The 13,736-nt window shown below is 44.9% G+C and overlaps 3 protein-coding genes across 3 annotated transcripts; 1 reads left to right on the top strand and 2 right to left on the bottom strand.

The window, feature by feature from the left end:
- Positions 1–1,164: 1,164 nt before the first annotated feature.
- Positions 1,165–3,555, bottom strand: LOC119301399. The gene is made up of 3 exons (XM_037578361.1): positions 3,413–3,555; positions 2,688–2,890; positions 1,165–1,646 (listed from the first exon to the last, which is right to left on the bottom strand). Exons 2-3 carry the CDS (start codon positions 2,872–2,874, stop codon positions 1,444–1,446), a joined length of 390 nt encoding a protein of 129 aa, XP_037434258.1. The 5' UTR covers positions 2,875–2,890; positions 3,413–3,555; the 3' UTR covers positions 1,165–1,443.
- A 173-nt stretch (positions 3,556–3,728) lies between these two features.
- On the top strand, positions 3,729–8,537 carry LOC119301401 (putative hydrolase C777.06c). The gene is made up of 12 exons (XM_037578363.1): positions 3,729–4,045; positions 4,133–4,296; positions 4,417–4,529; positions 4,786–4,827; positions 4,908–4,963; positions 5,150–5,226; positions 5,423–5,542; positions 6,065–6,141; positions 6,229–6,292; positions 6,551–6,601; positions 6,678–6,726; positions 8,174–8,537. The coding sequence occupies exons 1-12, from the start codon at positions 3,850–3,852 to the stop codon at positions 8,290–8,292; spliced, it is 1,128 nt and encodes a 375-aa protein (XP_037434260.1). The 5' UTR covers positions 3,729–3,849; the 3' UTR covers positions 8,293–8,537.
- A 245-nt stretch (positions 8,538–8,782) lies between these two features.
- LOC119301400 (protein HOTHEAD-like) lies at positions 8,783–13,670 on the bottom strand. The gene is made up of 6 exons (XM_037578362.1): positions 13,379–13,670; positions 12,407–12,773; positions 10,510–10,823; positions 9,991–10,379; positions 9,097–9,671; positions 8,783–9,011 (listed from the first exon to the last, which is right to left on the bottom strand). The coding sequence occupies exons 1-6, from the start codon at positions 13,461–13,463 to the stop codon at positions 8,957–8,959; spliced, it is 1,785 nt and encodes a 594-aa protein (XP_037434259.1). The 5' UTR covers positions 13,464–13,670; the 3' UTR covers positions 8,783–8,956.
- Between the last annotated feature and the right edge of the window lie 66 nt (positions 13,671–13,736).

Below are 13,736 nucleotides of genomic sequence, written 5' to 3' on the forward strand. Positions count from 1 at the left end.
AAGTGTGCATGTTTTGGGGGGGGGGCTAATGAGAAAATTTCTTCTAACTATGTCCCTCCAAAAAATATTTCTTCAGGAATTTGTCATGGGCTGGGGGGGGGGGCACAACCCCCTCAGGGATGCATAGAGCTCCGCCCCTGCATGGAGGGCGCCACCACTGGCCAGAGAGGTCCTGAACGGTCGCCCAACCGTTGCCTGCCATGACATGGACCCAAGGTGAAGAGCACCAAGTCGCAGCCATGGCGACCAACATTGCCGACGCAGCTGCCGGACATGGGGAAGCCAAATCAGGTCGCTCCCCATATCACAAGGCCACCGGTGCCTTCCTGCAGTGTGTTGTCGTTGTTGCATTGGATCCTCCATTGCCGGCTACTCTTGGGCTGCCCATTGGGCTTAGCAGCCCGGGATGCCGCGATATGGCGCGGGTTCAGAGGAGAGCTGAGCCCAAAAGCAACAGCGGCGGGGTCATGTGCCCGCGAGAAGTCATCCGATGCACCACCAATGGACGAATGCGGCCGGCCTAAAGATGAAATGTAGATCGACGACATGGGAGAGAAAAGGGGGTGGGGAGAGGGGAAAGTGGGGGCGTGGGGAGCCCCGCCGCCACCATCAGCCTTGGTGGCTTCCTCCGGCGGCGGCAGGTGGATTTGGCAGTGGGTGAGATTGTTTTTGGTGGCGGCGGGGAGGCCTCCAGTAGATAACTTGCTACTTCCTTTGTAAAGAAATATAAAAGCGTTTAGATCACTAAACGCTCTTATATTTCATTACGGAGGGAGTACTATATATATGCTTCTATCAATATTTGAATTAGTGCTACACTGAACCTATACTGGGATGTGGTCTTGAATTTTGGTTTTAGAATTATTTCCCCACTAAGCCAAAGGCGGATGAGGATGGTCATCTTATGAAGGGGATCAGGGTGGCCTCGTTGTTGGATATACCCTGTCGCTGCGCTCTTTCCGAAAATCGACCAAACAAACAAGGCGACCAAGCTGCTAAAATCTCTTTCTTTTTCCCCCGCAAAAAATAAAATAAAATCTCTTTCTTTTTTCCCAGCTACAGTTCTGAGACATCGCCACACCATTGTATCAAAGCAGTGTTTCAACCAATGAAACCCATCCCATTTATGGCACCTAGAAGGTTTACGGTGTGCCCGAGCAAATGACAAAAGTGTCAAGTGATAAATTGCATAAAGCTTCTTGGCAATTCAAACACAACAAAGTAGTTGTACAGTCATGTCACATTTTATACAGCTTCTGCTCAATGTAAGCGGCGGCGATACGATGGAGCATTCAGCTCGTGCAGCGATAGAGTTTGGCAATGCAAAATACAAAGCTTGCATGTGGATATGACGCAAATAATGCATCCACCTGGACATAGCCCACATAGTTTTCACAGCCACTGAAAATTCTGAAGACACAGTGTACACGATGCGCCCGATCTTCACTTGTCGGATTCTTTCTTCGGATGGATGGCCTCAACGATAGCTTCGATCTCTTCCTTGGCACGTTCAAACACGCCCGGGCCTTTGACTTTGCTGACAGGCGTGTCCTCACTTATATGATTGCTTGTACCATGAGTTTCGTTCTCATGGGTCTTCTTATGCATGTTTGCCTCACTGTGTTCCTTGGAATCCTTGTGCAATTCTGCAGGTAAATTAGAGCGGTGGATAAAAATCAAGACGGGGTACTAAACAGAGCACTACCAAAGAACCACAACTACCATGTATGAGGAAAGTAACACAAAGAATCAGGAATAAAGGAATTGAACACTAGAGGTTTTAAAGGAGGTACGATTATCTATTATGCCCTTCTTGTATCCTTATTGATACATCCTTCAATCGAAATGGTAACTTGTAGTGAAGCTATATTTCCGAAACATCTTTTATACCTGATGAATTTTTGTCCACAAAGTTCTATTGTTTCAGTTTGGGTGATGTTAGGTTATAAACCATAAAATTGTATGCTCAAGAAGTCTTCATTATAACTTAGACAAAGCTGAAAATCCAAATGTTCTTGGTCTTAGAAATCCCTGGTACACAAAACAGAATTTCCAAACTCGATTTCAGAGGAGGTTCTATTATCCTTTGCCCTTCTTGCATATACTTAATTTCTCTTTCCTTCCATCAAAATGGAAGGCCTGCTTTGTATACAGCTTCTAGATAAGTGCTATTTCAGAAACATTTTTCATGCTTGAATTTTTGTACACAAAACTATTGTTTCAGTCTGGGTGATTGTTAAGTTATAAACCTCAAATACATATGCCCAAGCTACCTCCATAACACCTCGGACAAAACTGAAAATTCAAATGTTCCCAGTCTCAGAAGACAAAACTCCTTTACAAAGAACACTACTCTTCTCAACAAGGTGAAGTCTCCCACAGAAGCCTACAACAGCTTAATAGTTCATCACTGCAAACAAATTAACTGAATATGCAGAACAGGAACAGCAAACAGAAAGTTCCCGTGAGCCTATGTCTTAGCATTCAACACAGAAGCACTGTTTCCAGTCAAACCCTGTCAGCTCTCAAGAATTGAAAAGCTAAAACTTGTGGATACGAATGAGCTCTCAAGAATTGAAAAGCTAAAACTTGAAAAGCTACGGTGAGCATAACCTTAAGGTATGTAACAGGAAGCAATACTTGTCAAAGTTAAATTAGGCAAAATGACATCAACTTAAGTAAATTACCACCCTCCTTCCTGCGGGGACTGGAATGGTGCTCCATCTTATCGTGAACAGCCTCCACAAGAGCCTCGATCTCTTCCTTGGCCCGTTCAAACAGATTGGGGCCCCTGACCTTCTCCACAGGCGTGTTCTCGCTTATGTCGTCGCTTGTTCCGTGCGTCTCCTTTTTGTGGATGCTGCCTTTGTTCATTATTCGCACCACCACTCTGTTGAAATATGCAACAGCTTTCAGTGTCAGTAGTAGTGCACAAGAAACTAAAATGAAACAAGAGATTTGCACTCGACCAAAAATGCCTTTATACAATGAATGAATGAATGAATTGGAACAGCAACACGTGGCGCCAAGCTTGCTTTGCAGGAATGCGTAAGGGTTAACTGTAAAAAGCACCAAATACCCCGAGATCAAGAGGTTAAGCATCTACAGTACTTCGGTAACAAACAGGAAATTTCTAACTAACTGGTATTGGTAGGCTACAAGTTCAGAAAACCTGCACAAATCGACATGGTTAGCTTACTGCGGTCCCAGTTAACCGCGACGAACTACCCTTTAGGCAACAGCTCTCTCCACTAGAGACGGTAAGAAATGTTAATGATCCATCCGCTGATCCCATGTACGAGCGATCTAGCATATCCCGGGATCGGGCAAACACAGACAGCACGTGAAGTACGAGGATGGCAGGAAAGTTTTTGAAACAGAGCGGGATATGGAGAGAGAGATAGATTCGCGCCTGTGGGGGTGTGTCGTCGCCGGCGAGCCGGCGCGGCGAAGTCGATCTCCTGCGTGCTCCGGCCTCCGGGAGGGGGAGAGATGAGGACTGCGGCAATTGGGAGAGGACACGATAGGACAGGAAGCGAAGTGGGAGAAGAAAGAGACGGAATTATTCCTCGGCCCAGGCCGAAAGCCCATGTAAAGCCCACTTATGGTCTGTTGACCCACATGTCAGTGGTCAGGGCTCTCTGGACTATTGGCCCACATGTCAGTGACAGGGCCGTCGGAAGAGCCGCGCGGCTTTTCTTGAGCGTCGGGCAGGGAACTCGGGCCCACTTGCCAGCGTCGCCCCCTCCCGCCGCGAGGACGACAAGTGGCCAGCGTCCGCGGAGACCCCGTCGTTACCGACTCGCCGGCCGCCGCCGCAAGGCAGACAGACGCATCCGCGCTCTCCCGATGTCTGGAGCAACCGCCGCGGGCGCGATCGCCGCTCTCCTGCGCGCCCACCGCTTGCCCATGCTGCATTCGCCGTTCGCGTGCTCGCTCGCCGCGGCCCGCTCTCTGGGCGCGCATCTCCCTCTCCGCGCCCCGGCGGCCGCCGCGCCGCTCTCCTCACGCCTCCCCCTCGTGCGCCTCCGCTCCGGCGCTTCGCGTACGTATATACAATCGTAATTGCATAGTTTACTGGTTGCGCCTCGGCTGTTCGACGTAATGCCTGTACCCCTGGTGAACCTTCCAGCGCGCTTCTTCTCCTCCTCCTGCGGCGCCCCTGGCAACGCTGTCTCTTCCTCGGCGGCGGAGCATGATGAGCCGCGGAAGTCGGAGCTCATCTTCCTCGGCACTGGCACCAGCGAGGGCGTCCCGCGCGTCAGCTGCCTCACCGACCCCTCCAAGACTTGCCCCGTATGACCCTCCACCTGCATCTCGTTATCAACCGCCGGTGGACCCACTTTGTTCTGCTTTCTCACAGTGCTCGCCGCTCGGTGTGATGTTGGCTGTTTGTTTGTTATGTCCTGTTCGCAGGTTTGCACCAAGGCAGCAGAGCCGGGGAACCGGAACCGAAGGCGCAACACCTCCATTCTCCTGCGTCATGTCACGCCGTCTCGCACTTCTAACATCCTCATCGACGCTGGCAAGTATGCACTACTTCTTGCACTGCCAGTTGCTTCTTCTCCCTTCCTCAACAAGTAACGGATTATCATACTTGAAGCTAGAGCTATGGGTAGGAATAGTAGAAAACACCCAGAGTATCACTGTTTTGAAGCAGAGTACCTGAAAGTTCTTCCATTCATAGTAGCTGATATAGAGGCTGTTTTTTGTAAATAATGTGCATCTACAAAGTAAAAAAATATTAATGAGTTATCACACCCTGATGATTAGTTCTTCTGTCAGGTTTTTCTACCATTCCGCGCTCCAGTGGTTCCCTGCTTTTGGGTACTGAACTGTTCACATCCTCTATTAGTATTTATTTTAAAGGAACATAAGTGTTGTTAACGTTTGGTGCTGATCTTCAGGTTGAGGGAGATTGATGCTGTCATTATTACTCATTCTCATGCTGATGCAATTGGAGGTCTGAGTGGTTCCAACCTTCTCAACTCCTATGCACCTTATAATTGAATCCTTGTACCATTTTTAAAAGTCCCGTCTAGTGTAAATGCTTTCTGCAACACAATTTTGTTTCTATTAATCGAGACGAGAAACCCATCATCCTTGTGGCCTTTTCCTTTCCAAAAAGATAACAGCATGAATGGTGCAGGCCTTGATTGTCTTCGTGATTGGACGAACAATGTCCAGCCCTCCATCCCAATTTATGTGGCACCGCGTGATTATGAGGTTTGAAAATCTTGTACTTAGTTATGTTGTATGTTATTTTTTCTAGTATTACAGCCTCAGAAAATTTTATGGAATACATGAAAATCCATTATGCCATTTTATTAAAAAAATCACGGCCTTCCCATTTTTGGTTTATACTATATCTTTACAGCTGGCTCAGTTTTCTTTCCTTTCCCCCTTTGCTGGTTTGTATCAGGTGATGAAGATGACACACCACTATTTGGTCGACACAAGTACGGTTATACCTGGTGCAGCAGTTTCAACATTACAATTCAACATTATGAAAGAGGAACCATTTACTGTTCAGGATCTTGAGGTTTGTAATCTGAAACAACAACTTCAAAGCAAGAAGTGGACTTATACTTCTAAGCTGTTCGCTTACAAATTACAAATGATATTCTCCCTTTAGACTCAGTGAGATGTAGTAAGGAAATAGTCCATGTAGTCAGGTATACAAATATGCATTTAACTCCTTTATTTTGATCAGTTATAATGGGATGGGATCACTTAATTGATTGATAGTGTTGTTAGTAACAGCCAATAGGGCAATTTACCAGCGCAATTCAGACAAGATGCCTTCCAGTAAGTTTGAGTAAATCTGTTTTCATTGATGGCTCGAGGTAATATGGAGAACTTTTGGGTAGAAACATAATATGGAGAACTTACCAACCTGTGGCTGTGGAGCTAAGTAAACCTGTCATGAGCTCAATTTTTATGTATCCTGCTCAAATGCAAAATTACTTATTCATTAGGTTTGTATGTGTTGAGTATACTTGGGATTCATTACAGATTCTCCTATTCAATTTATTTTGCTAAAGATGTAATGTCTACATTTCAGGTAATTCCTTTGCCTGTATGGCACGGTCAGGGTTACCGTTCCCTTGGTTTCCGTTTTGGTGACATATGCTACATAAGGTAGATTGAGTTCACTGGAAGGCCTGTTTATTGTAACGACTTGTGTTGTTGGTAGGCATCTTATCTGAATTGCTCTGATGTTTGCAGTGATGTCAGTGATATACCTGACGAAACCTATAAACTTCTGGAAGACTGTCAACTTCTTATATTGGTATTCCTTTTTTTTTCCTTTCTTGTTTTGCATCTCTGGTTGTTAAATCATGAAATTGTTTCATTTGACTGTTGTACGCAGCTAACTTTGTTTTCTTGCGTATCTCTGATTTTTGAATCATGAAATAGTTAGATTCATCTGAAAGATGTACATTTCTTATGCTGCTAACTTTTGTATTGAGCTACTTGTGCATCTCTCTTGAGTATTCACTGTTGACTATGAATTGGATTGATCTTGGTTTTATGTAACTTACTACAGGATGCTCTTAGACCTGATCGTTCTTCTTCAACACACTTTGGATTACCTAGGGTAAGTTATAACACATTAGTTCTACCTTCTTACTATTTCACTGTATCAAGTTATGATATATTCTTCAACTATACAGGCCCTCGAGGAAGTCAGGAAAATCAAACCAAAAAGAACGCTGTTTACCGGTATGGCCTGACTAACCAATCATTTTGTTGCTTCTTTTTATACTAATTTATAGTGAACGTTTTTTCCCCTTACAAAATAGCTCAGGAGTTGTATTGAGATTAGGGCACATGAGATCTGTCGTTTAATTCCAACTCCTTTGTTTGGTATCTAATGGGAATTATGTGTGGGAAATTGACAGAGAAGTTTATTCCGTTATTTGTATAGTGGGAATTGATGCAAGATTAGACAAGCGATGATGACATAAGTCATGATGAAGGGGTTAAGATGTCACCACTAAAACAATTCCCTCCCAATTCCCATCCCCTCCCTTGTTAATAAAACGGTGGGAGTTGGACTCTCAACTGTCATGCCTAATTCCTCATCAATTCCCATGCCCCTAACCATACGATGGATTTAAAGTCTCATACCCCTTCAATCCTCACCCCCTAGCTCTAATTACACCCAACCAAACATGCTGTCAGTGTCAGCTCTTAAGTGCATTTTTGAGTTTCTCTGGATCCACAAAACATAACGCACTCTTAAACAGACTGCACAGTTTGCAAGAGAAAAGTTTAACATGATTTTAGTTTACAGTTGAGAAATGTCACCTATCTGTTGTTTAATGGACATGATTTCATCTAGAAAAGTAACAAGGACAACTATTTGATCTCCTTAGGGAACTGTTAAGCAAAACTCTTAACACACGTTGACATTGTTATTTCTTACTCTTGCAGCTTTTGATGTTAGATATTAGTCCCTCCGTTCCTAGATATAGGGTGTATAGTTTTTTGCTCGAATATTAACGCACAGGCTGGGAAGGCAAATTCCGTTGCTTTTGGACGTAAAAGCCCCTAGGCGGACCATGTGAGGCTAGATGGAAAATAGGTAAATCGGGGGATCCTCTCTCTCCTGATCAGATTACTTCCATATAAATATCGCCCTTGCGTTAATATTTGAGCAAAACACACCCTATATGTAGGAACGGAGGGGGTATGATCTGTTAAGAAACGCGAAATAGAGAGAGGTACCGAGAGAAATTAACACGATCGGCTGGGCATGCAAGCTACACGATTTGTTAAAAGGAGAAAAAAAAAGAATATTGATTCCTAAATCTAAGGGATTTCATGCGTGGGAGCTGATCGGTGGAGGGGTAAAATTGACAACAAAGGCAATACATCCTCTATTCCGGTTTTTTTTTCTCAAAAAACTATACACCTTATATCTAGGAACGGAGGGAGTAGTATATCACCTCTCAAATACTTGTCCAAGAAAGTAATAAATTGCGCCTGAACACATTAAATCTCAATATTTACGTCGAACACAGTTCATAATTATTGATTCCAGGAATGGAGTCTTGGAAACTTTATCGCAATATTTTCTTCTTGACATGGAACTATGGGAAGCTTATAGCCTTATTTGATCAAATGGCATGTGCTCATCTTCCATTATTTTGAATGGTATCTTCAGGGATGATGCATTTAATGGACCATGAGAAAGTGAACGATGATCTTGCCAGGCTGATGGAAACAGAGGGGCTTGACGTCCAGCTTAGCTATGATGGTCTCAGCACACCTGTAAGGCTCTAGAACTATTGGACACACACGATATGTTATCTTTTGGGCACTGTTGAACGGTGGTTACAGATTTTCTGTAGTTTCATTTCAGTAAAATGGTCACAACATGTAATCCGTTGAACTCCTCACGTCAAGCTTTCCTTTTACTTATCTTTCTCCCCCCCACCCATCCTCATCAACAGAGGAATTATATGTACTAGCAAATTTAGTCCTTACATCGATGATGAAATAAAGTTTCAGCACAGTGGTTTGTTTCATACTTTCTGTAGTTGAGACTTTTTTTTTTGGTATACTGCACCACTATTAATGGATTTAAATAGTGGATCCTTCCCCGGACCCTGACACCCTGCGCAAGCGGGAGCTACATGCACCGGGCTATTAATGGATTAAATAGTTCTTGTAGATGTTTTATCAAACCATTCAAGTAAGATTAGGGACCGTATACTGAAGCAATTCATCAGGGCTTGTGTCTCATACTCTACTTAAGAAGAAAAGGAAGAAAGATGAGTTGATAAACAATTTAATGGGCAATATCGTACGCGACAAATAGTTACTGGGTACAGATGAAACTCCTAGAATGTCTTACATTGGTGATTCACACTGGATCCCAGCAAAAATTAGTGATTTCTTTTCTAGGTCACACACACATCATAAAAGGCAGGTGTTCAGGAATCTACTACACTCCAGCTGCTCGTCCTAGCCGCTGCCTTAAGATCTTCACTCCAAAGTACCTGAGCATAAAGTATGATTAGAAGCCATTACAGTTTAAAATTGAGCATTTATTTTGCCAAGAAAGTTATGTTCTGCATTAAGTACCTGCCCATCATCATGACCGTGGCTTGAGGGTTGGTCCCTGGTGACCTAGAGAACGTTGAGCCATCAACAACCCGGAGCCCTGAGACTCCAAGCACTCGGTGCTGCTGGTCGACCACCTTCCCTACATGGCACCCACCATGGTAGTGCCAGATGGTGATTACCGTGTCCTTGCAAAATTGCTCCAGGGATTCTGTGGTATTGGTATGCTTGGGTATCAGATTCACGTTAGCCCGCACGCTCATGTTGAGCACCCTTTCTATTTCATATCCAGCATCATCATCAGGAGTCAGATGAGCGAAACTGTTTGTCTTCAATATTTTCTCAATGGTCTTGATGCCATAGACACAACGGCTGAGATCTTGTGGATGGCTGAAATAGTTGAAAGTAACTGCCGGGTTGTTCTTGACATCAGTGTCTGCAAGGACAAGATGGCCTGTAGACAGTGGACCATCGATCTTCTCAAGGATAAAGCCACCCTGGAACACCTCTTTGGGTAGACTAAGTTTGTTATGTGCATACTCCCTGGCTAGTTCCAGGCTTCTTTGCTTCGGAGGAACTGTGGACAGCTGTCCAATCTGTATTGATAGGAATGTAGTATGGTGCATTGGATCGGCAACGGCAAAAAATAAAATAAAGGAATAACTTCACATGATTAATTATGCATGCAATGATGACATAGTTATACTTGCATTTCAAGACATAAGTTTCATTTTGACTCATAGCGAATGATATAGTTATAATTTAAGGCTTCAATAACTTATATGTTGCATACCCAACTACCCATCTTAATTCTAGATTATCAAGAATAAAGCTTCATACAGTGCAAATCTGAATCTTGTGGTGATATTACATAATTTGGAACTATGCAAGTAAGTAGTAAGATTGGTGCCAAACCTCAGCAGACATGATTCCGTGGTGGCAGTGGATGCTATCTTCTGACTGGCCAAAACCACTGCTGGCCTCGATGAACACACCGGCTTCAGTTATCCCGACAGTCTCAATCAGTGACTGCCGCGGGGGGCTTTTCGTAGGTATGAAGATGGAGTTCATGGGGTTGTCGGCCATCCCTTTCCCCACATACTTGTTGTGGAGAACAACAGGAATGTTATGATTCTTAAGATCATTCTTTGGCCCAATCCCACTGAGGAGTAGCAGCTGGGGGCTGCCAATTGCACCAGAAGAGATGATAATTTCGCTATCTCTGTTGTTGTTGAGGAGTGCCTGGTGGAGTCTCCCGTCCTCATCAGCAAATTGTACCCCGATAGCCCTTGGTCTCAGTCGTCCTGCATAGGAGTTCATGTTATTGAAAAAGGGTACATGATGGCCAATGTCTGTTGTAGTATCTACACTTTCTGTTGTAGAAATTCTAGAGTGTTTTGGAAGAGAAGTAAGCTTTTAGGAGCTTGGATGTACCTTGTTGCGAGTCGAACACTATCTTGTGCACACTAGCATGAAGCAGGACCCTCAGGTTGTTACGGTCTCCAGCTGCGAGCAAGTCGGCTGCTGTGTGGCGGTGGCCATTTGCGTCGAAGATGGTGCCGCCAACCTTGGTCCCAGAAACATGGTCATAGGTGTACCCATTGAAAGGGGATACACCTGCTTCAACAAGCCCATCCCGCAGTGCAGCCTGCCAAGGCGCGATCTTAGGCCACTGGACAACCTTATCCTCTACCCAAGGGTAGGACTCATTCACCAGGTCTTCTTCCCAGCCAACATCCTGCACGAAGCTGTTGGTCCAAGAAACACAAGGTATGTAAGTATCAGGTTTGATGGAATAAGTAAATTGCCTTCAGCAATAATACTGAGATGATATTTCTGTTTTTCTGAAAGACACTATGGCATGCTTATCAATTACAAATGCATGTTTGCTAATTCATCTTCATGGGTTTCGTTTTGCTAATGCGATATGTCAGAAACTTATTCTTGGTTCAAACTTTAAGTTGCGCTGAACTGTACTGCGGTTACGGTTATCTCTTGGGCTTTGCTTAGCTATCATAGTTACCATGGGCATCAAAGAATTGTTGATATGCCCATGTGATCTTGTTTTGTTGCCTCCTTCAGTAATACACCCTCTGTTCCTAAATATAAGACATCTCTGCTGTTCAAATTGAACTATATAGCTGTATGATTCCAACAGGAAACATGTGACAGTACTATATTTAGGAACGGAGGTAGTACTATATAGCTGTATGATTCCAACATGAAACATGAGTCATTTTTGTATGATTTTAATTCTGTGAGAGAAACAGAGCATGTGTTACTGTCAGGGCCAGTTATTACTTTGCACTACCAAAGCCGAGGCACTTGAATGCAAATTAATGCAGTACCTTCTTGTTTTTCTTTATGTTATCAAGTTGCCCACGAGTGCCAATTTGTACGCAGGTACTCATTGTTAAAAACGCTGCCAGTTTTGCAACTACACTGAAATAATAACCAAAATATAAGTGGAAGAATGTACTACTGACATAACCCAAATTACTGAAGTGGATAAAAGTGAATGACAATATTCTTCTCTGCTTTACTGAGAGGGGTCGGCCCCCTTTATATAGCAGACAGGACTTGACCGACAAGCCGGCAAGTCTATTCAAACTCTAATACGATATCTGAGCTGATTGTACTCTTTCCTAACAAACTTGCTTAATCAACTAGGACTCTAATTAATTAAGGCTCCACGTTTGATGATGAATGCAATATCTAAACTGACCGTACTCTTTCCTAACAAACTTGCTTAATCAACTAAGACTCTAATTAAGGGACAAGACTCCATGTTTGATGGGCTGGTCCACATAACAATAAGGTCATGGTCCAATCGAGAGCAGTGTCGGGTATGGTAATGCAGAGCATAAATGATTTTGGCAGGGTAATCTTAGTACTTTGGGGAGAAATTTGAGCTTGTTATTTTGTGCATGTAAGAACAGTTGCTCTTGCTGTCCATTTCAGCAATCTGCAAATGCAGAGAGCTGGCTATAGCAGCATACTACATTGCTAGGGTGGCAGCACTCAAGCAGACCTCTGCATTTATTTCCTCCTGGCGCTATCACTGCTCACTGCCCTGCATTTACCCTAGATCTGACATTTACTGGCCCGAAAGGGACACGTCTTGTGCTGCTGCATAGACTGAATCATGACATGGCATTTTACCTAAGCTAACTTGATTCTGGGTTAACATGAAAGGGACAGTGTTGTTGATTTTGGGTTAACTTGCGTAGACTGCTTTCACGTTTATCATGCGCAGAGACAGAGGGAAGAATGATGATATACTACAACTCTTAAGAATGATGATACGGAACCTCAGCAGTGCATTGCGTACCTTGAGCTGGCTCGGCTGTAGAAGCCAGCATTGATGCAGGTGCCGCCGCCGAGCACCCTTGCCCGGGCGTTGATGACGCCGTCGGTGGAGACGAAGGCCTGCGACGAAGAGTCCGGCGCCGTGTTGCTCAGGCCAATGTGGAAGTTCTCCATGTAGGAGACGTTGCGGTTGCCGTAAGGGGACCCGCCCCTCTCCAGCACGAGCACCTTGTACTTGAGCGACAATGTCGCCGCCAGGGGGCAGCCGGCGGTGCCCCCGCCGACGACAATGTAGTCGTAGCTGTCGTGGCGCATCGCGGGGAAGCTGCTCGCCTTCTCGAGGGGAGGGAGGTTCCTCAGCGTGAATGGCGGCTTGGCCGTGCCCCTGCCTGCAGGTACAAGTGTTCCATACTGTTTGTTATTGCTCGCTTTGTTTGTTGCTGGGCTCTAAAGTTCGCAAGTTCTAGTTTGTTCTTTTGGCAAAAGAATGTTCCAATCTAGTGGTTGAGCACTTGGGCTAATGTACTTGTTAACTATTTCATCAGTGTCTGGTCTCCTGGTATTATGCTACATTGCTACTCCAGATAAACAGGTACACCTTTTTATAGCATGATATACTCTGTCCATTCCTTTGTGTACTCTATTTTCTACTAGTAAATAAAATATATAAAGATGTGAATAGTGCATGGTCCTCTATCTGTTACAAAAAAGGAAAAACATAATCCGAGGGCACAAGATAATGACCGGAACCAAAATGTCCGAGGAGAGAAGTTCATCCACTGAATCTGAATGAGCAAGCGACTACTGGGAGAAGAAGGAAAACAGAAGCTGAGAAGCGCAGGTGCAGCATTGCTTCTTGCTAAGCGAGCAATCAATCTCCCAGGCAGCATTGCAAGTTCTTCACCGGGAAGGGTGGAGCAGAGGTGTTTGGATGGAAGCAGAAACGCTCAAGAAACACGGACAGCATGCATGGAGTCAGAGGTGAGGCCCGCACCTTGGGATAATCCGAGGAAGCAGAGGCAGGCCACGAGCTTGATGCAGAGCGAGGACGCCGCCGCTCCCTTGCTGCTGGAAGCCATGGAACCTGAGAAGCACCTGCCAGGCTAAACCGTGGATTGGTGCCGGTCGACGGTGGTGGCTGGCTCTACGCCTCTAGCTGTCCACTACTTCCTTCCAGCTCGCTGTGGAGCTCTCCAAGGTCGCCCGCCGGACTTGACCCGTTTATGTAGGCGGCGCCGGAGGGAAGGACCGGAGGCCAATGGAGTAGCGTGTGCGCATTGAAGAGAGCTCACCAGCCGCAGTAAGTGCCATTGATTTATGGGCTTCATCAACCAACCAACCAATGCAGGGCT

Source organism: Triticum dicoccoides, chromosome 5A (assembly GCF_002162155.2).
Source record: "Triticum dicoccoides isolate Atlit2015 ecotype Zavitan chromosome 5A, WEW_v2.0, whole genome shotgun sequence".
NCBI lineage: Eukaryota > Viridiplantae > Streptophyta > Magnoliopsida > Poales > Poaceae > Triticum > Triticum dicoccoides.